The sequence below is a fragment of the Caretta caretta genome, chromosome 3 (assembly GCF_965140235.1).
Source record: "Caretta caretta isolate rCarCar2 chromosome 3, rCarCar1.hap1, whole genome shotgun sequence".
In the NCBI taxonomy this organism is placed as follows: domain Eukaryota; kingdom Metazoa; phylum Chordata; order Testudines; family Cheloniidae; genus Caretta; species Caretta caretta.
The window spans coordinates 82159858-82182341 of record NC_134208.1 but is presented as its reverse complement, the minus strand read 5'-3'; the positions used below and the strand labels follow the sequence as shown (position 1 = coordinate 82182341).

Below are 22484 nucleotides of genomic sequence, written 5' to 3'. Positions count from 1 at the left end.
ATAAAGACAATGGATTTCAAGAAGGCAGACTTCAGCAAACTCAGGGAGTTGGTAGGTAAGATCCCATGGGAAGCAAGTCTAAGGGGAAAAACAATTGAAGACAATTGGCAGTTTTTCAAAGAGACGTTATTAAAGGCACAAGAGCAAACTATCCCACTGTGTAGGAAAGATAGGAAGTATTGCAAGGACCACCCTGGCTTAATTAGGAGATATTCAATTATCTAAAACTCAGAAAAGAGTCCTACAAAAAGTGGAAAATAAGTCAAATTTCAAAGGATGAATATAAACAAATAACATCGGATAAAATTAGAAAGGCCAGGGCACAAAATGAGATCAAAGTAGCTAAAGACATAAAGGGTAACAAGAAAACATTCTACAAATACATTAGAAGCAAGAAGAAGACCAAGGACAGGGTAGGCCCATTACTCAATGAGGGGGGGAAAAAAAGAGAATAGAAAATGTGGAAATGACAGAGGTGCTTAATGACTTGTTTGTTTCGGTTTTCACCAAGAAGGTTGGTGGTAATTGGACATCTAACATAGTGAATGCCAGTGAAAATGAGGTATGATCAGAGGCTAAAATAGGGAACGAACAAGTTAAAAATTACTTAGACAAGTTAGATGTCTTCAAGTCCCCAGGGCCTGATGAAATGCATCCTAGAATACTCAAGGAGCTGACAGAAAGTATTTGAGCCATTAGCAATTATCTTTGAAAAGTCATGGAAGACGGAAGAGATTCCGGAAGACTGGAAAAGGGCAAATATAGTGCCAATTTATAAAAAGGGAAATAAGGACAACCCGGGGAATTACAGACTGGTCAGCTTAACTTCTGTACCCGGAAGCATAATTGAGCAAATAATAAAGCAATCGGTTTCCAAACATCTAGAAGATAATATGGTGATAAGTAACAGTCAGCATGGATTTGTCAAAAACAAATTGTGTCAGACCAACCTGATAGCTTTCTTTGACAGGGTAACAAGCCGTGTGGATGGGGGGAAGCGGTACACGTAGCATTTATTTGAGCATAAGCTTTCGTGAGCTACAGCTCACTTCATCAGATGCAGCATCCGATGAAGTGAGCTGTAGCTCACGAAAGCTTATGCTCAAATAAATTGGTTAGTCTCTAAGGTGCCACAAGTACTCCTTTTCTTGTAGTATACCTTGACTTTAGTAAAGCTTTTGATACTGTCTCGCATGACCTTCTCATAAACGAAGTAGGGAAATGCAGTCTAGATGGAGCTACTATAAGGCATAAGGAAAATCATTCCCAAAGAGTAGTTATCAGTGATTCACAGTCATGCTGGAAGGGCATAACGAATGGGGTCCCGCAGGGATCAGTTCTGGGTCCGGTTCTGTTCAATATCTTCATCAATAATTTTGATAAAGGCATAGAGAGTACACTAATAAAGTTTGTGGATGATAGCAAGCTGGGAGGGGTTGCAAGTGCTTTGGAGGATAGAATTATAATTCAAAATGATCTGGAGAAATGGTCTGAAGTAAATAGGATGAAATTCAATAAGGACAAATGCAAAGTACTCCATTTAGGAAGGAACAATCAGTTGCACACACAAAATGGGAAATGACTGCTTAGGAAGGAGCACTGTGGAAAGGGATCTGGGGGTCATAGTGGATCACAAGATAAATGAGTCAACAGTGTAACATTGTTGCAAAAAAAGTGAACATCATTCTAGGATGTATTAGCAGGAGTTTTGTAAGCAAGGCACAAGAAGTAATTCTTCTGCTCTACTCTGTGCTGATTAGGTCTCAGCTGGAGTTTTGTGTCCAGTTTTGGGCGCCACATTTCAGAAAAGATGTGGACAAATGGAAGAAAGTCCAGAGAAGAGCAACAAAAATGATTAAAGGTCTAGAAAACATGACCTATGAGGGAAGATTGAAAAAATTGGGTTTATTTAGTCTGGAAAAGAGAAGACTGAGAGGGGACATAACAGTTTTCAACTACGTAAAAGTTTGTTACAAGGAGGAGGGAGAAAAATTCTTCTTAACTGCTGAGGATAGGACAAGAAACAGTGGTCTTAAATTGCAGTAAGGGCAGTTTAGGTTGGACATTAGGAAAAACTTCCTAACTGTCAGGCTGGTTAAGTACTGGAATAAATTGCCTAGGGAGGTCGTAGAAACTCCATCATTGGAGATTTTTAAGAGCAGGTTAGATAAACACCTGTCAGGGATGGTCTAGAGATAATACTGAGTCCTACTGTGAGTACCTCTTGAGGTCCTTTCCAGTTCTGTGATTGTCTCAGTCCTATCAAACAATCAGGAAAACACTAGCTTTACATGTCTTTTATTGAGAGCGTGATTTAAATTTTAGGCCAACCCAAGTGGTGGTTCTTTTTAGGAGTCTTCCATTAGATTGGCAAAACGTAGCGCTGAACGAAAATATTAATTAATATTGCTAAAAAATACAACTAGTGAAAGTTAAAGAGAAAATAAAGGTTTTTTAGTATAACACTTTAAAAAGCTGTGATTATTGTGATTGGTTTATAGAAAACAGTAATTATTCTATGATTCTTTACCTTCAGTGTTCCTCCGATCCACCTCTGTGCCTTCTGCAACTTCTGTGTTCAAGTATTTGAGAGACAAATACAAATTGAGGGCTCTTTAAAAAAAATATTCTGTAAAACTACTATATTACTTTTTATTGCTTCCTTCTTCTTCCTACAGTGTTAGTCAGTTGTCTGAGGCATGGCAAGAGAAGCTGGAACAGGTTAATGAAATGGTATCTTAAAGCTTTCCTTTTTTGCCATTTCAGGTTTGTCTTTAAAATATTATATCAGTGTGTTTTGTTGCTGAAATGTTTGAATGGTGTTGGTTATCCATTACTAAAATTCTTGGACTTTCGTGACTGTTTTCCTCATGTGCCTGATTTTGTGTTTTTTCTTTTTTAGAAGTATTTTTCTCATATCACATTTTTCTTTAGAACTTAATATTTTATCATTTCAAGACATGGTAGTTGGGGTGTTCTATGGAACAATAATCAAATTCCTTTATTTGGCCTAGCTTAACAGCTGCTAAGATGTGTCATTGTTTGGCCATAACATAAGCCTTGTTACACTCCGTATTTAAGTAATAAGATGTGTGTTTTCACATAGGAGCAATGGGAAGAAGTACAGTTGCTGTTTCTACTTAAAGAAAAAAGTATACTTTGGCCTGATGCATTGCATATCCTCACTTGAGCTTCATCTAGATACACTGATGACCTAGAAGGGGAAAATATATGGCCAGTTTCTAATGCAATAAAACAGAACACTTACAGTGAAACTTCAATACATGAGCTTGTACATTAAGTGAAGATAATTACAGAGGTTGTATCCTACTTACATCTGAAAAAAAAATTATCTTCAGGGCTTGACAATCAGGAGAATGTAACGTGCTGCTGTGTCAAATAATTTTTCAAAGTAAATGACCCATTAACATAGTTAAATGCCTGCAACAAATTGACTTGAATCTTATCAATAACATTGTGTTATGACCTCTTCCTCCCAAAAAAGTAGTTGTGGAACATTATTCAGAAAACTAAAGTAATATAACACTGAAGTTCACTAACTTCTAAATCCTCCATGTAATGTTGTTAATTTTTTCCCTACTCTTTATCTTCTGTTTTGCCTGTTCTGTGTTCATTTCTGTTTTTTTCTGCCTCTTATCACCATCTCTGTTGCTGAAAATTTCTTATCACTCTTCCTAATCTGTTTTGTTTCCCATTTCCCACAAGGCTCATTTTTAAATTCTGTCAGGACAAGTTCTTTAACCCATACCTAGTTTTCTCCCAGATAGCCTTGTCTCCCTAATCCTTCTATCTCACTGCCTATTCCCACAAAAATACTTCCTTCTTGTTAGGTTTCTTTTCCCCTTCCCTCCATCCCTGTCTGGACTTGTGTTTCCCATATGTATACTCTCTCTCCTCCTTTGCATTGTCAACAAAAGAAAAGCAAAAACTTTGATATTATACAAATTCAAGTTTTAAAATTTTCAGAAGGAAAACTATTTAAAGAATGAACTCTTTTCCACAATAAGCCATTCTCTGTTAGGAAGGCCGTTCTCTGTAACCTGTCTGGAATAGAGCAACGTCACTTTCCCTTGTAACAATAATTCAGATAATCATGTTTGTAACACATTTTCAAGCTGCTATTGCTTGTTGGCCATTTGTATCTTGTCTACAGTATTCCAGCAGTTTTACTGTTCTTTGTAGATGTGATAGATCAAAGGCCTCTACATCTTATGTTCCTAAAACATTTGTAAATGGCCTCCAGAGAGATATAAAATTATATGAGAGTTCTTTGTCTGCTGGAACTGTGCCTGTTTCATTGTGATAAATGCCTGGGAGGAGGAATTTAAAAGTTAAACTGCCTTCTTCTTTTTTTTTTAAAGCCATGTTACTACACACTCTAATTTTAAACAGTGCTTTAAAGTTTTCCTTATTTATATTAGGTGTCTTGTTTGCAGTTTGGACGTGAAGAATTGTGATTCTTCAGCTTGGCTGCTCAAATTGATCCCAAAGGCACAGTTTCAGTCTGCAGTAAAGTCCTAATCCCTTATTTACTTTAGTTAAATATAATTTTCCAATAAATAGGCATAATTAGGTAATTTAACCATAAGATGGCACCTTTAATATCAAGGTGTTATAGGCTTGTGAATTTCATGACGTTTATTTAATATTAACTTAATTTCAATGTATTTTGAGTTTGCATGTTTAAAACCAAATTCACAGTTGAATAACTATATGCATGGGAAGCCTTCCTGTGTTGCTCTGTAAGGTCACTACTCTCTCCACTTACTTTCAGATCTCTTTTTCAATACCTGCCTCTTCTGTGATGCTTATAAGAGATCAACCAATTTAATAATGGATTGATGGACACATGGCATTAGTTAGTATTTACTTTAGAGGTCATCCCCTAAAGAATGAATGCCATGTATTAATGTAAAGAAGCAACAGTTTATTCCCATTATAAATGTTTGGTGAAAGCTCTGTCAGTCAGCCCCATAAGATGGGATATGAAATCTATATTGTTGTGTAACACCATTTGCATCTATTTCTCTGCAGTTATTTAGCCTGAATCTTTTACCATGGAACAAATTACCTTCTAGTTCTCCATAGCAGATCATTGTCACCTAATACCTGGAAGTAGTCTGGAAATACCTGCAAACTTGCCAACTTCTCCAAACAGTGAGTTCACATTGCAGTGCTCAGAGGTATCATCTGGACAATTTTATTTACTTACTTGGATTTCTTCAGTAATAAAACAGTTGGCAAGAGGTCAACATATCGTGGGGACTTTTCCATAAAAAAAAAGTGATTGTAAGGCTCCTTTATGAAAAAGAAAAAACACTTCTGTTTTCTACTTATGGCAGTGTAAAGCTAAAAGTGAAAGTCTTCTCCATACTTACATAACAAATATCTTGTCAGTATTCAGATATACTTTGTTAGTCTGAAAAGGGTAACAGCTAGACAGTAGTCCCAGATAGGCAGGGCAAATTTTTATCTCTAACTCTTCCTATGCTCCATTACCAAAACAGCAGCAGCATCATGACTGTTGGTTGTTTGGCTCTGCATTTTTATGATACAAGAACACTGAATGATTTTGGCATATTACAGAGGGATCCTTCAATAGCCAAGCCACGAAAGAACTACCAACTTTAAATTCAATGTTAATTTTATATATAATATAATGTAAATGTGGTTGATAAAGGATAAGTTTTAAATGTAGTGCTTCTAGAATGTTTGCTTTATGTATGAGGTATTCTGGATAAAAAGAGATCTTCACATACATAATATGACTGTTTGGCTGAGCAATTTAAAGTGATTTATAAAGTGTTTGTTTGTAACTAGTCCAACAGTGTTAGAGCTGCAACGGTAGGACTGGTGTTGACTTTGGAGAAGGCTACTTCCCCTCTTCCCAGGTAGAGGCAATGTGTGCTAGGGGTCTGATCAATGGCAAAGGTGGGTATTTTTGATAGGCAGGGTAGATACCATTTTACCACATTAACTTCTAGGCATAATTCCATAGGATTGTTTGCGTTATGTAGTTTCAGAGCTAATTTGTCAATAGGAGCATCTCATGGTCTGTTGTTCAGCTGGCATCTTAACAGTCTGATTTGTAATGGTTCTACCAAATACTTATGATTATACATTGCTGGTATGATTTATGTTGTCCATGGATGTGCAGTAGAAGGAACATAAATGCAATTTAGTTGCTTGTGACAGAGTGAATTGAGTGACATGGAAGGTGCAATCCTTTATTTCTACAACTAGTAGAGCTGTGACAGCAATGGTATAAGTTTCATAATTGTGGGTCACCGATGCCTCAAACTTGTGTTAGAGGAGCCACTCCCAAAATGACTGCATGTCTCCATGAACTTTGGATCCTGGGCACCTCTACTAAGACTGTCAAAAGACAATTAAATGTGTACTGTGGACAATTGTACACTAGCTTCGATCACCACCTGATTTCACATAAGCCAACTGTGATGGGTAGGGCAGGGGTTGATGCAGGCCAAGGTAGAGGCAGGGAGGTGGGTCATCTGGTCTCATTGCTTCCTGCATTTGTGTTATACATGAGGTCAGACTAGATGATCACAACAGTTCCTTCTGGCCTTGGTATCTGTTAATGGTAAACAGAATTTGCTTGAATACAGGAGGCTGGGTGGGGAGGGAAGTGCTCTCTGGCCTTGTCTACACTACTGCGGTAAGTCGACCTAAGTTACATTACTCCAGCTATGTGAATAACATAGCTGGAGTTGACGTAGCTTAGGTCGACTTACTGCGGTGTCTACACCGCGCTGCATTGACAGGAGATGCTCTCCCATTGACTTACCTTAATCTTCTCGTTCCGGTGGAGTACTGGAGTCAACCGGAGAGCGCTCTGCTATCAATTTAGCGTGTCTTCACTAGACACGCTAAATCGACCCTGCTGCATCGATCGCTTAGTGATGTTACTTTAAAGGGCTGGAACCGATTGAGGGGGAAAGGTCTGCTGGATGGAGACTTCCATGCCATGATATCCATCAGGTGACAACTTTTTGAGTCTCTAGCAACTACATTGGAGTAAAAATAGTGAATTTATATAAGGTGAAAGGCTTTGAATCCCTTTACTATTTCCCCTGAGCCACTCATACCGAAATGCTGTTTCAGTTTTGAACTGTCAGATTGCTGGGTTGAGCAAGGTAGATTACTAACAGCTGTGATAAGGTAGTATGCATCTGCATTAACACATGTCTGTAACATATCTCCACTGTTTGTCTTACAATACTGAGACCCAGAATGCTGCTTTGGTATTTTGCAGTTAATTTTTGCTATTAGAAGAGGTAATAGCTTTAAAACTGAAGAATTGAACAAATGTTTTATCCAAACTACAGATTTCTTAGAATCGTACAAATGTATGGTTGCACTGGACCTTGAGAGATCATCCCACTGTCAAGGTTCCTTCCCCACTCTGAACGCTAGGGTACAGATGTGGGGACCTGCATGAAAAACCTCCTAAGCTTATCTTTACCAGCTTAGGTCAAAACTTCCCCAAGGTAGAAAATGTTCCACCCTTTGTCCTTGGATTGGCCGCTACCACCACCAAACAAATACTGGTTACTGGGGAAGAGCTGTTTGGAATCGTCTTTCCCCCCAAATACTTCCCAAAATCTTGCACCCCACTTCCTGGACAAGGTTTGGTAAAAAGCCTCACCAATTTGCCTAGGTGACTACAGACCCAGACCCTTGGATCTTATGGACAATCCTCCCAACACTTGCACCCCCCCTTTCCTGGGAAATGTTGGATAAAAAGCCTCACCAATTTGCATAGGTGACCACAGACCCAAACCCTTGGATCTGAGAACAATGAAAAAGCATTCAGTTTTCTTACAAGAAGACTTCTAATAGAAATAGAAGTAAAGAAATCCCCTCTGTAAAATCAGGATGGTAGATACCTTACAGGGTAATTAGATTCAAAACATAGAGAATCCCTCTCGGCAAAACCTTAAGTTACAAAAAAGATACACAGACAGAAATAGTTATTCTATTCAGCACAATTCTTTTCTCAGCCATTTAAAGAAATCATAATCTAACACGTACCTAGCTAGATTACTTACTAAAAGTTCTAAGACTCCATTCCTGGTCTATCCCCGGCAAAGACAGCATATAGACAGACGGAGACCCTTTGTTTCTCTCCCTCCTCCCAGCTTTTGAAAGTATCTTGTCTCCTCATTGGTCATTTTGGTCAGGTGCCAGTGAGGTTACCTTTAGCTTCTTAACCCTTTACAGGTGAGAGGCCAGGAGGGATTTCAAAGGGGTTTACCCTTCCCTTTATATTTATGACACCCACTCATGCCACTGTGCTGAAGCAGGGGCAAATATGCCTAGACTGACCCAGACAGTTGTTTGTCTAACCTGTTTCTAAAAACCTCCAATAATGGGAATTCCACAAACTCCCTTGGTAACCTATTCCAGTACTTGACTATCCTTATAGTAAAACATTTTCCCTCATATCTAATTTAAATATCCCTTGCTGCAGATTAAGATTACTTGTTGTCCTTCCTTTAGTGGATATTGAAAACTGTTGATCACTGTCCTCTGTATGACAGTCCTTAGCATAGTTTACTCCTGGGGGAATTTTGTGACACTGTGTGTGTGCAGAATTCATGTCCCCCATGGATTTCTTTGCTTTCCCACAGAAACTGACTGGGAAGTAAAGGGAAGCTGCAAGAGCAGTCACACGCACCTCCCCAGCAGCGCAGGCGCATTGCTTTGGGTGCCTGGAGCAGTTGGGCTCTGAGAGGTCATAAGTTACCATCAGCAAAGCGAGGCAGCAAGAAGAGCTCTACCTCTTCTCACCTGGTACTGAAGAAGCCAGCTTGGGCTCCATGTGGACTTCGCTCAGAGCAGTTGAGATCTATGATACCATCAACTCCCTCGGCCACTATTACTTGGTTGCGTGCCGTGGACACAGTACTGGCAACACTCTTGATACCTCAAGGAAAGCAAAATTCCTGAGACCTTGCTGTGTCTGAGATGCCCAACTCACTTGCTTGGCTCCGATATGCTCCAAGGACTTGCAGGTCTCCGGACATTCAAATGGTACTGACTGTTTCATCTCCTCTTTCTTCCAATGCTCCACTGCTACAGAGTGATTTGGAAGAGGAGAATTCTGATGAAGATCTTGTCTTGGTCTCCCAAATATCTGTGCAAGGTTCTTCTCTCCATTCTATAGAAGCTCTTTTCCAGAGGTCTCTGAGGAGATTGGTATCACTCGTGATACACCCAGACTTGCTGGTATGACCACCCATAGATGCCCCCAACCATGCAATATACGCCACCTCCTTAGCCATCCTAGGACCTTTGGGCAGCCTATCGCCAGCAATTCTCTAGCGTGTTGAGCACCACCCACCAAAGAAATAGTCTTCATCATCCTCCCTCTCTAGGAGATGAGACCTCAGGAAGAAACCTTTGAGAAACAAAAAGCTAGGGCTGATGAAGATGTCTCTCCACCAGCCAAGAGCTCTTCTTCATCCCTGAATGAAGCAGTTATGCCACCTCTTCCATTCCTGGTGAAAGATTTCAAGCAGTTTCAGGACCTTCTCAAAAAAATTGTGGATTCTTTGCCGATCCCTCTTGAGGAGGTTAAAGAATCACATCAGAAGCTGCTTGACCTTCTTTATGCAACTTCATCTGCCTGCATTGCCTTGCCTATTAACCTTCGCAGGGTCCAGTGGGGCCTCAATATCTATCTGGCACATCTCAGCCACAATTCCACCTACATCCAAGAGAGTGGATAAGAAATACTATGTTCCATCAGAAGACTCAGAATTTTTATTTTCTCATCTCTCTTCTAACTCTTTGGTGGTTTATATGTTTAATGAACATGGGAGGCAGCACCAACCGAAATCTACGCACTACGACAAGGATCATAGTAAGCGCCTTTACCTGGTTTGGTAGAAAAATTTTATGCGTCAGCTACCAGGCATTAATAGTGAAATACAATCATACCAAGCTGAACTCATTTGTTGAGCATCAACCAGCAGAACATAGAACAATTCCAGGCAATTATTGCAGAAGGCCCGCTGCTCACCAGAACATCTCTGCATATCTCCCTCGATGCTGCTGATACTGCTGCCTGTTTGATTTCTACAGCGGTAGTTGTGAGGAGTGCTTCCTGGATCCAGCTCTCAAGATTTCCGAAGGCGGTCCAAAATATTGGTTGAAGATATCCCTTTTGATGGTACTAATCTGTTTGACAGCACAGATTAATCTGCACCCGTTAAAGGACTCCAGGGCTACTTTTTGTTCACTTGATCTATAACCTGCCCACAAGAGAGAGTTTACTTAGTCCCAGATGGCGCAAAGATCCTGTCCTGCTCAATTCTTAAGTCCCAGAGATCATATGAACCTCAACACCAGAGACAGAGATTCCAGAGAAGAAAACAACCCACTTCTCAACCTTCAACCTCAGACTCCCACCTCAAATAAAGTACGATTTGGATATGTATATGTGCATTTCCCCCCCTAAAATTAAGTATTTTAGGAAAAATTGTCAGAGCAGCACCAGCAAGAGTGGGTGGCCGCACTTTGAGGCCACCAAAAAATTTGTTGAGCGAACCCCTGGACTCTAGGTTTACCTGATCCTGCATCAGCACAGGAGCTGGTCTTGATGATTTCTTGAGGTCCCTTCCAGCCCTATGTTTCTATGATTCTATAATATGTATCAATCATTGGTAGCTTGTTCAGGATACAGATAAACCTTTTTTGCCTGGATTGAACCACAGCAATCATATTATGCCTGTCTAATTTTATTTACTTTGGTTACCTGTAACATGTTGGATTTAAAAAAAAAAAATAAAAGTAGACCTTGACTGTATCTGAGATCCAGTTGAGCATTGTTGCATTGGGTATGTGTGATAAGATACAATATATATGCCTTAAGAGAGCCATCTGTTGTGTCTTAGGTTGGCAGTTGATCAGGACTTTGTGGGCCCCTAGAGCACTGATGTCTCTCTATCTCTGTCTACTTCTTAATAACAAACCTGTCTCAATTTTAAAGGTATTTTTCAGTATGAGCGTGATTAGCTCCCCACATGTCATCTCCCTCCTCCCCTTCCTTTTTTTGGTATTTGTTCTGCTTGGTTGATATTATCTGAATATCCTCTTTGCCCTTTTAAAGTGCTTTCCTTATCCTATTTTAATTAAGACATTTGTTTTACATATTTTAATGCTATTGTGTTGCACGGCACTCAGTGTGCTTTGGCAGAGACGGAATGTATGCTCTCTGAAACTACTTCATTGTTTCTGATATTACCAACATTAAAACCAGTTAACTTTTAATATAAATTACTATGTATAATATACAAAAATTGATGTGTGTATGTTGAACATATTAAACGTTTACTTTTATTTTCAGGTTGTTCCATCAAAATGTTACACATTTCTTCTGAGATTTCGCTGTTTACAAGTGCTTCCATATTTACCAGAGTACCAGAGCAGATTATCCTAAAAGACCTTCTCTAACTGCAAATGTCAAGAGACAAAAATAAATTTTGTCTCCATGTTGCTGCTTCTGCTCTTAGGTCTCCTGTACTTTGCACCTGATTTTTCCTCTCAAGTTAAAAAAGCTGTTAAATATGAAAAAATGGGTAGCAGAGAGCAGTAGTAGCAGAGAGCATTAGCAATATCTGCTTCTGGTTGAAATAGCAGCATTCTTAATGCTGTGTTACACAGTATTTCTCTACCCTTGGAAGAAGCAGAGTGAAATGAAATCAATTTCTCTTTAGTTTCTGACAAGTCATCACATTGTGACTGTGGTGGCACAACATAGATTACCTGCTCTATGTTTATTTTCAGCAGTGTGGGAGGGCAATTCCCCTTCTTGAGGCTATATAGGGAACAAGAATTATGGGGGAAAAAACCTACTCACAGGCAAAAATTCTGTGATAAAAGGGTTTTAGATGCTCCACTTTCCTGCGTGTATGATTGTGCCTATCATATTTTGTGTATTTTTTTCCGTAAAGAAGCATATACGTTATTAATGCTAATAATTAATACAACTCTTACTTTCACAGACAAATTTGACCAATTTTGGGCCATAAATCGGAAACTCATGGAGTATCCTCCAGAAGATAGTGGATTTCGCTACATCCCATTTAGAATATATCAGGTAGGAGACAACATGAAAAGCCTCATGTTTTACAAAACTGTTGTCATGCTGAGATCTGTCAAATGTAATGGAAGTAAACCATATGGAATGATAAGTCCACTTATTTTTAGCTGGAAAGTAGAATTAGGTGGTCTGTTTCCTCACATTTGCTGGGCTGTTCAGTTGCATGAATTAACTGAGGAAATAGAAGAAAGTCCATAGAGCTTGTTACTCTCACTTGATCCTAATAAGTAATTGCAGCTCATTGTGCCAGAAATAGGTGCACAATACACAAAAGTATTGTGTTCTTTAATTTTGTGCAATTATGGGACTTGTCTAGAGTTTCACTTCCTTATACCAGAGGTGTCTTCTAATACCAGGTTTGGATCAGGCTACCTCTAAATGCTTTACTACAACTAGCTAATTTGTTTGTTTTTTAAGACTATGTGTAAGTGCTAAGTGCTTTACAGACAAATAAAACAAAATACTAGCCTGTGTGTTTACATTCATAACTCTGCTAGACACTAAAAATCATGGTCTTAATAAAGTGACTTGATTTATGACTTAATGCAACAATCTGTAACCCATTAACCCCCATTTTTTGTCCTTTGATTACAGAGGGGTTATTGGATCACTTCATCTTGAATGGTCTCTTACAATAAGTGTTAACTACCTGTGCTAAACGATCAGTTCCACCTTGTATTTAGCTGTCACAAAGGGCTTGTCTACACATAAAGTACTGCAGCGGCACAGGTGCACCTCTTTAGTGAAGAAGCTACTATGCCGACGAGAGAGCTTCTCCTGACAGTGTAGTTAACCCACCTCCACGAGAGTTGGTAGCTATGTTGCTCTCCTGTTGACATCGTGGTGTCTCCACTGGAAGTTAGGTTGGTATAATTATGTTGCTCAGGGTTGTGGATTTTTCACACCCCTGAGCTATGTAATTACAGTAGAACACCAGAGTTATGAACTGACCAGTCAACCCCACACCTCATTTGGAACCAGAATTACGCAATCAGGCAGCATTAAAGATGACCAAAAAAAAAAAAGGCAAATACAGTACCATGGTAAATGTAAACTTTAAAAAAAAAAAAAAGGGGGGGGGGGAAAACATTTTTCTTCTGCATAGTAAAGTTCCAAAGCTGTATTAAGTCAATATTCAGTTGTAAACTTTTTTGGAAAAAAAACATAATGTTTTGTTCAGAGTTACAAACAGCCTCCATTCTCGAGGTGTTCGTAACTCTAAGGTTCTACTGTATAGCAATGTTAGTTTGTAAGACTTAGGGTATGTTTACACTACAAAATTTAAGTCAACCTAAGTTACATTGACGTACAACCATCTAAGTAATTCAATTGGTCCTTGTGTCGGTGGTGCATGTCCTCACCAGGAGTGCTTGCACTGGTTTAACTGTCAGTGTTGGGCATTGTGGAAATGCTTCTGAAAGACAACAACAGTTGATGTAAGCGCCGCAGTGTCTATATTAACACTGCGTCAACCTGACTACATCAGCTTAAGTGCTACGCCTCTCGCAGAGATGAAGTTAAGTCGGTGTAGTGGGTAAGTAACATCAGTGGGAGCTACATTTTAGTGTGGATGCTTACTGAGTTAGGTCATTATGAACTGACTTATGTCGACCTAACTGTGTAGTGTAGACCAGGGATCAGCCTCTGAGTACCTTTCCCAAACCTGAATAAGAGCTCTCTGTAGCTCAAAAGCTTGTCTCTTTCACCAGCGGAAGTTGGTCTAATAAAGGATATTACCTCACCCACTTTGTCCCTCTTATAGACAAATAAGAAATGATCCCTACTTGAAGAACTTTCTGTAATATCTGCCCTTGAAGGCTCCACTGTACACAAAACAGCCAGAGTTCACCCTCAACTGAAGAGCTTGAGGCAAGCATTTCAGGAGGAACGTTTTCCTCAGCCTCTGGAGAAGCATCTTCTTCTTTTCTGTCATTATAGGCCCCATGAGAGAGCAAGTGGGATAGGTATTGTCTTTGAAAAATTACTCACCTTGCTAATTTCACTTAGAACATCTGTTGCTCCTGTCTGTTCTAATCACGCTACTTTATTTTGAAAAGACAAGTTTTAACACAATAAAATACTACTTAACTATTCTTATAGCATACTTAGTATGTGAATGTAATGTGTAATATTGAAAAAGGTGCAAATTTAAGTAAGCTCAAAAAGGAATTGAATTAAGTTTTTAGAAATTTTCAGTGATGCATTTTTTTATCTCTGTGATATCTGGTAATATGAAACTGCCCTGCTACTATTGCAGGAGTCAGAAAATTTTTTGTAGCTCATATAGCGAGCAAAGCTTATACTAGTCAAAGCTAAGCTAGTCAATGACATTGGGTCTGCCTCCCAGCTTGTAAAGACAAGAGCAACCCACACTTAGGGCATGTCTACACTTACCTCTGGAGCGATTGATCCAGCAGGGGTCGATTTATCACGTCTAGTGAAGATGCGATAAATCGATCGCCGAGTGCTCTCCCGTCAACTCTGGTACTCCACCGGAGCTAGAAGTGTAGGCTGAGTCAATGGGGCAGCGGTCGACCTACTGCAGTGAAGACACCGCGGTAAGTAGGTCTAAGTACGTTGACTTCAGCTACGTTATTCACGTAGCTGAAGTTGCATAACTTAGATTGATCCCCTCTCTGTCCCCACCAGCATAGACCTGGCCTCATATTGTTGCACACTAAAAAGTAGCAGAGAGTAGTTCTTTGTTAAAGTGTAAAATTGTAAATCGTGGTGGCTGATTCAGAATTAAACGTTCCTCCTTTTGCAGACTATGCAAAAATTGTTTAAAGACTGTCTATATACTCTAGTCAGTCTGTTTTATAAACCCCTTCATGTTAAATTACACATTTACCTATCAGAGAGGTAGCTATGTTAGTCTGGATCTGTAAAAGCGGCAAAGAGTCCTGTGGCACCTTCTAGACTAACAGACATATTGGAGCGTAAGCTTTTGTGGGTGAATACCCACTTCGTCGGAACGACTATACTGAGACAGAGCAATAGTCCATCTAGCCCAGTATCTTTTCTTCTAACAGCGACCAATGACAGGTGCTTCACAGGGAATGAACAGAACAGGCCATCATCGAGTGATCGGTCCCTTTTCATAAAACAAAATGTAAAATGAGTTTGTCCATTTTCTGCTGTTTGCATTGTATGATGATTAATAAATTGAAAAGCAGATTGGAGAATGTATGGGATATTAATCCGGTACTTCTAAACTTAATGAATGACTAATTGAGTAAATTAGTTGCTTTTTATTTTTAGTTCCAGAAATGTTGGTTTATAGAATGTTTAGACTAGATTTAGAGACCATAGCTACATTTAGGGATCATCAGAATCTTTGAGAATTCTCCTTATCTTCATTCCTCAACTCCAAACCTATCTGCAATATCTATGTTTATTTCTAATGTAAGAATATGATTAGTCTCTTTATTTTTGCCCAAGAGTTTTCTTTTAGCAGAATGTTAGGATTCTGGAGAAAAGTCATGGAATTCTTTAATTTTTCTTTCCTCTGTGCCTTCTGCTTTCTTATGGCATGAAGTTTGGTGTTATGTTTTGAGTTGAGTTTAAGGCACTGTTGTATACTCATCCAAAATTCAGTTAGAAGAGAATCAGTCAATCATGCTATTTTGATGGTCTGTCTTCATAAATTACATCCAAAATGTATCCTGCAAATGATTAAAGGTGTTGAAGTTTTCTACCAGTCACTATAAAAAGGAGATCTGTTAATGCTGAATATATCAGTATTACTTTATACTGGATCTAAATGCTTTATTAACATTTCTAAAGAAGTTTACAATTGTTTTGTAGTAACTTTGTGTTTAGATTTAATTAAGACAAATTTACTGTCATAGTGAAACTTTAAAGATTGAGAACGGAAGTCACAGTTATTTTGTGAGCGCTATCAGAAATTGTAGCAGATGGTAAGCTCTGTATGTGTGCATCAAAACCTATAGATGCAATTTTCTCCTAGCATCGTCTTTGGTCACTGACTAATTTGTTTACTGCTCGGTGCTAAGAAATGTTTTTGCAGCAACAGAAATGGACTCATTAAGTGGAGATAGTGCTGATTAAATAATGTAGGGATCCCATACCCTGTGTAAAACCAATTTTTATATCTTTACATGTAAAGCCCATATTGGCATTGCAAACAGCCCTTAATTTCTCTTCACAGAGACATATGCAGAATGTTCCAGGTTGAATGACAAATTCTGTAGTTTTAGATCTGGAAAGTTGAGCAATGAGGCCTAATCCTGCCTTGTTTGTTGAAACAGTGAGGAGTAGAAATGCAGTTCATTGTGTCCTCTGCCACAAAGGATCATGTAGCTAGGACAAGATTCCTTGCAGAGGGGTGGGGCACAATACTATGTGTTGCATTATGCTGCTTCACATTGCAGGGATAATGTGCACAGCCACAGTCTGTCAATTAGTACCAGCTGCTGATGGCAATATATGTATTTATTGGATTGGGTGAACCAGATGATATTGGGTGGGATTTTCAAAACCCAAACTATTCAAAACTGCTCACATTGAATTCACACCAGCACGACCTTAACTGTGCTCTTCTGGAGCTGGCGGTACTCATTGAGCATTACCTACATATATTGTAGTTGCATGCACTGTTGGGTATAGTTGAACTGAATGGTGGAGAGATTAATTGGAGTAGGTTGGTAGAGCTGTGATAGTGATATGAGATCTGAGCCCCCTGATCGGTGTGATCAGAGGAAAGAGGTGCATGTGTACCTTGAGGGATCCAAGATGCATTATTTCAGCACTAAGTTGTGGAAGTTGTGTCGGTAGCAGGGTACAGGGGTCATCTAACCATGGGGATTGTCAGCAGTGAGGTGGGATATGAGAGCAGTCTGTGGTTTTAATGATGGGTAAGTGAAAGTATAATGTTAGATGGAATCCAGTAATCAGGACTGACGGTGTTGTAAAATGAGAGTAAAGGAAGTTGTAAAATACGTACAAAGTTGTTTCTGGGGAGTAAGCTCAGTGTTTGAGTACAGAACAGTTCAGGTAGCTCCTAGTCAGTACAGCTCATCTAAAAACAAGTTTTGCCTTGGCTAAGAGAAGATATTAGACTTTGTGCTGCAGTTGTCATGTGTCTGTTCTCTGAGCGTGCACTGTCTGGAAAGGCAGAAATGAGTATGTGCGCTATGCGCATGATTGGGTCCCCCTCAAAGAGGGCAACGTTAAAGCTCTATCGTCATGTACCTTAACTCTGTTTCCTAGTTTTCAGTGGCTTGCGTTTTTGCTGAACTTGATGTTCAGAAAAGACATGAGATACTTCTGGGCAACTTTAACTCTGCCTTAACAAAGGTTTTGTCAGTGAATTTCCTAGTTTCTTTTAACAGACAAAGAAATCTTTGTAATAGGAATAATTGGTCATTTAGGCAGCTGTAGTTGTCACCTAGGCTTGCAGTCGATATGCTACTGTAGCTAAGTAATAACAAAGTGTATGTGTGTATTGTGATAAAATACCTGCATTATCAAGTCTCAGAGCCAGAGTCAGCTGACTTGGGCTGTGGGGCTAAAAATAGAAGTGTAGATGTTTGGACTTGGGCTCTGAGATCCTCCCCCTTGTGAAGTCTCAGAGCCCAAGCTCCAGTCGAGCCTGACTGTCTCTGCTGCAATTTTATAGCCCTGAGTCTGCTGACTGGACCAGCCGTGAACATGCTGCAGGTTTTTTATTGCAGTGTAGACGTTCCCAGAAAAACCTTGCTCTTGTGTAGCGTTTTTCATCAATAGATCTTAGAGAACTTAACATCATTATTCCCATTTTACAGTGAGGTAAAATGACTTGCCCAAAGTCACCCAGCAGGTGAATGGCAGAACCAGGAATAGCTGCTATCCAGTTGTCTCTCCACAATGCTGCACAGTTGCTATGTGATTCCTAAGAGCTCCTACCCTGCCCTGTTCATTTTGTTGTTGTGCAGTAGGGATAACAGTTCTAGTGCATTGTGATCGAGAGGGCTGGTGAGAGAAATCACAGACATGGCGTGTGTCCCAAAAGCTTGACAGGCTTTTTTTTTTTTTTTTTTTCCAACATGGCGCTTACAATTACTTTAAGTGTGTGAGAGAAGAGTGTCTCTCTTTGTCCACCCCCACCATTCCCCACAACGTATAACCCCCCTAACAGCATTTCCAGATCACTTTCCCCTTCCTGTCCCATTAAGCCATTATTTAGCACTGTAGAAGACATTAACGTATGATAAGTTGCTTTTTGCTGTCACTTTCTGCCTGCTGCTGTATACACATATCCAAGGCAGCAGCCTAGTGCGCACTTTCTTGATTATGTAGGCTACGATACACACTGGACTGGGTCTCTCATACCTAATACACCCCCATAGCTGGGCCCCCATCTCTGCTTCCATCAGGTTTCCCAGTCTTGTCCCAAGCCTGACTGCCTCCCCCTTTCCAAGCTGCCCTCTCCCGCACACACAGTATCCAGCCCTCCGCCACACACGGGGTGATGCTTACCTTCAGTTCTTGGATGTCAGACTTTAAATTTGTGTTACCTTTGTCCCCACTCCATTCCCCAGATTTTCGCACACATGGGAGAATCAGAAACCCATAGATGGACAAGGGCCCCTCAGATCCTGGCACACATAGGGAAGGCAGGAGAGGGTCTCAGACACTCCCAGAAAGTAAAGGCCCCCAATCTTTGCTCATATGAGAGAAGGCAGGGAGAGGGCTCAGATACCCCTATGGGAGTAGGGTCCCCCAGTTCCCAGAAAACCCACAAAGACTTGGGAGAGGGACTCAGATGTTCTCCACAGGGCTGGGAGCTCATATCCTGGCTTACGTGGAGGGGACAGGTAAGGCAGACTCCTCTGGAGTGACATGGGTCCCAAGATTGCAACACCCACACGGGGTAGGGAGAGGGCTTCAGACCCTCCCCCAGATCCTGGTGTATACAGAATGTAGGGCTGACAGACACCCCTTCCCCTATTTTCCACACTTCCCCTTGCCACCCCCCATCCCTTCATTCCTCCTGACCTGAGTCCCTACCACCGATCCCCATTTATCCCCCTTTCCATAAACCATCTTCCCGTGCCTCAGCCCCAAACCCCTTCCCTGTTCTTCCCCAGAGCCCCACCCTTTGATACTCCTCCCTTCTCAGCAAATATTTTATGTGTAACTTATTTTCTTTTCAAATATAGCTTGAGCACCTTCTGAATTATTTGCTGTATTAAGTTAGGCATTGAACCCTACGTATTGTGGAATTGTCTTTTTAAGGAGTCAGTTCTGGGGCAAATGTTGGCAGTTATGTAATGGAGGGTTGCAGACAGCTGGTAGCATACAGAGAGCCACAGGGCCTGTGTGGATGTCTGTGGCCTCAGATGTGTCTTTTGAGAGCCACAGGGATTCTAGGACCAGTCCCCTTTCTGTTCTGTGAGGGGGAAACTCCTCTTCTTCTCTTCACCACAAATAACCTTGAGGAAACTCTGCAAAGGGAACCGCATTGATTCCTGTATGTGAGTTTTTTCATCTAAGGGAATGAGCTGGATCATAATAAAAATACAATAGATGAAAATCAGTCCTAACAGTGCTCAAACTGTATCCCTGGGGAAAGTTGTTAAAGAAACAGAAAATAAAATAATATTCAAATGCACTTTTCAGTAAAGGATTGGTATTTTCACAATTGAAAAGCTGTTTCTTTTGCAAAGCATATCTATTAAAATACATTTTTAAAGAAGAATATGAATCAGACCTCATGTGGGATCCAAATTTAATGGTGTGTGGGAGCAAGATAAGGCAAAAATAAACACTTGGTAACTCAGAACTAAACTAACCACAGGTCATTTTAAGTCTTTCTTCAGCACGTCTTCTAAATGTACTAACTAGAGCAGAGTTGTAATCCTATTATTTTCCACAGCCCACTGAAAACAGGATAAAGTTATAAAGTCAAAGCAGCAAAATCATAATTAACTGATCAATGGAATGGGCAATCTTAAGTTGGTGAACCAAAAAGACTTTGGGAGTTCGATTATACTACTTCTAATTATCCAAACCATTTCTTAAAGAACTATTTAAATGTAGGTTGCTACACTTTCAGTTGCCAGTTACACCAAAACTAAATCTCATTATCTTCTAATAGATAATCATGGAATCATAGAATATCAGGGTTGGAAGGGACCTCAGAAAGTCATCTAGTCCAACCCCTTGCTCAAAGCAGGACCAATCCCCAACTAAATCATCCCAGCCAGGGCCTTGTCAAGCCTGACCTTAAAAATATCTAAGGAAGGAGATTCCACCACCTCCCTAGGTAACGCATTCCAGTGTTTCACCACCCTCCTAGTGAAAAAGTTTTTCCTAATATCCAACCTAAACCTCCCCCACTGCAACTTGAGACCATTCCTCCTTGTTCTGTCATCTGCTACCTCTGAGAACAGTCTAGATCCATCCTCTTTGGAACCCTCTTTCAGGTAGTTGAAAGCAGCTATCAAATCCCCCCTCATTCTTCTCCTCCGCAGACTAAACAATCCCAGTTCCCTCAGCCTCTCCTCATAACTCATGTGTTCCAGTCCCCTAATCATTTTTGTTGCCCTCCGCTGGACTCTTTCCAATTTTTCTGCATCCTCCTCGTAGTGTGGAGCCCAAAACTGGACACAGTACTCCAGATGAGGCCTCACCAATGTCGAATAGAGGGGAACGATCACGTCCCTCGATCTGCTGGCAATGCCCCTCCGTATACATCCCAAAATGCCATTGGCCTTCTTGGCAACAAGGGCACACTGTTGACTCATATCCAGCTTCTTGTCCACTGTAACCCCTAGGTCCTTTTCCGCAGAACTGCTGCCGAGCCATTCGGTCCCTAGTCTGTAGCGGTGCATTGGATTCTTCCGTCCTAAGTGCAGAACTCTGCACTTGTCCTTGTTGAACCTCATCAGATTTCTTTTGGCCGAATCCTCTAATTTGTCTAGGTCCCTCTGTATCCTATCCCTACCCTCCAGCGTATCTACCACTCCTCCCAGCTTAGTGTCATCTGCAAACTTGCTGAGGGTGCAATCCACACCATCCTCCAGATCATTTATGAAGATATTGAACAAAACCGGCCCGAGGACCAACCCTTGGGGCACTCCACTTGATACCAGCTGCCAACTAGACATGGAGCCATTGATCACTACCCGTTGAGCCTGACGATCTAGCCAGCTTTCTATCCACTTTATTGTCCATCTTATATTGCTGAAATAGAGGCACTTTCTCCCTTTTACTTCTCCTTAATAAATTTGGAGGTGAAGGAGTATTAATGTCTCCAATACTGTTATGTATCTAAACACACTGCTTTACCTGTACAAATGCTGTAGCCACCCAGAATTATGCATAGATTCTAGGATTTCCTCCCCACCCTTACTTTATAACACCAGTTCCTTCTCCACTTCCTAGTAGTACAGTCCTGGGGAGCAAGATGGACAACAGATAGTTTCCCCAACCACCGACAAAGCCTGCATCTGAGTTGTACGAATGATGCAGTAGATACCCTTTGTCATCCTTTGATACGCAGTATATCTACTAGATGAAGGGGAAAGAATCCTGAATACTTTGAAAGTTTAAATCTTCCTCTTGGTATTACCTAGCTGACAACTGATTTACTATACCTGGTGACTTGTAAATTCTGTAGAGAGAAATATTTTTTCTTTAGAACAAGAAATTGTACATTATGGAAGAACTGATGAGATATTTACCATAGCTTCACCTGAGTTTTATATATATAATCATTGTATTAATGTTGATGTAAAGTAGACACACAATTTTAATTTACAAATATACCTTCGAGCCCACCCAAATGTAAATATTAATCAAGGAGGGTCTAGACCCACAGCATTGGAGACCACAAATACCTCAAATGTACACTGCATTAGTAGGACATATTTTAGTCAAAAAGTAATAAAGTAGATTTTTCTTGAAACTTTACACAGGTCTGCCAAATTTACTATGTTGTCTGTTTAGCTGTCCTATTAAAGAGTAAATATTTTTACTGTATTATTTAAATGTCTTAATTCATGACTTCATAACAAAAGGGGACGGGGGAAATCACACTTAGTTTATCACTGATCTTTGAAGAGAAATATTAAATGTGATGGTCAGTGACCTGAAGAGGGCAACACAACACAAGTTTCTGTATTTACTGTGGTACTGTACAAATTGCTATTTTTTTAAACTATCCATAAATCATTGTGTAACTTTTTTCTTACAATGCAATTTCACAAAAGGGCTTTTTAATGTAAGTTAAACTTAGTCCCTGAATATATTCACGCTTTTTAGAAAGAATAAAGTAGCATTTCGATGTGACAGAAAATATGGTTAGTTTGTCTAAGGAACTGAATGTTTA

At 40.1% G+C, this 22484-nt stretch overlaps 1 protein-coding gene across 9 annotated transcripts in view; it reads left to right on the top strand.

The window, feature by feature from the left end:
- ATG5 (autophagy related 5) overlaps window positions 1-22484 on the top strand; it is a 119520-nt gene that overhangs the window by 47167 nt on the left and 49869 nt on the right. For all 9 annotated transcript variants that reach the window (XM_048844897.2, XM_048844895.2, XM_048844898.2 and 6 more), the window contains one exon: window positions 12051-12145. In XM_048844897.2, the coding sequence (XP_048700854.1) occupies window positions 12051-12145 (95 nt within the window). The remainder of the gene's footprint in view (window positions 1-12050; window positions 12146-22484) is intronic.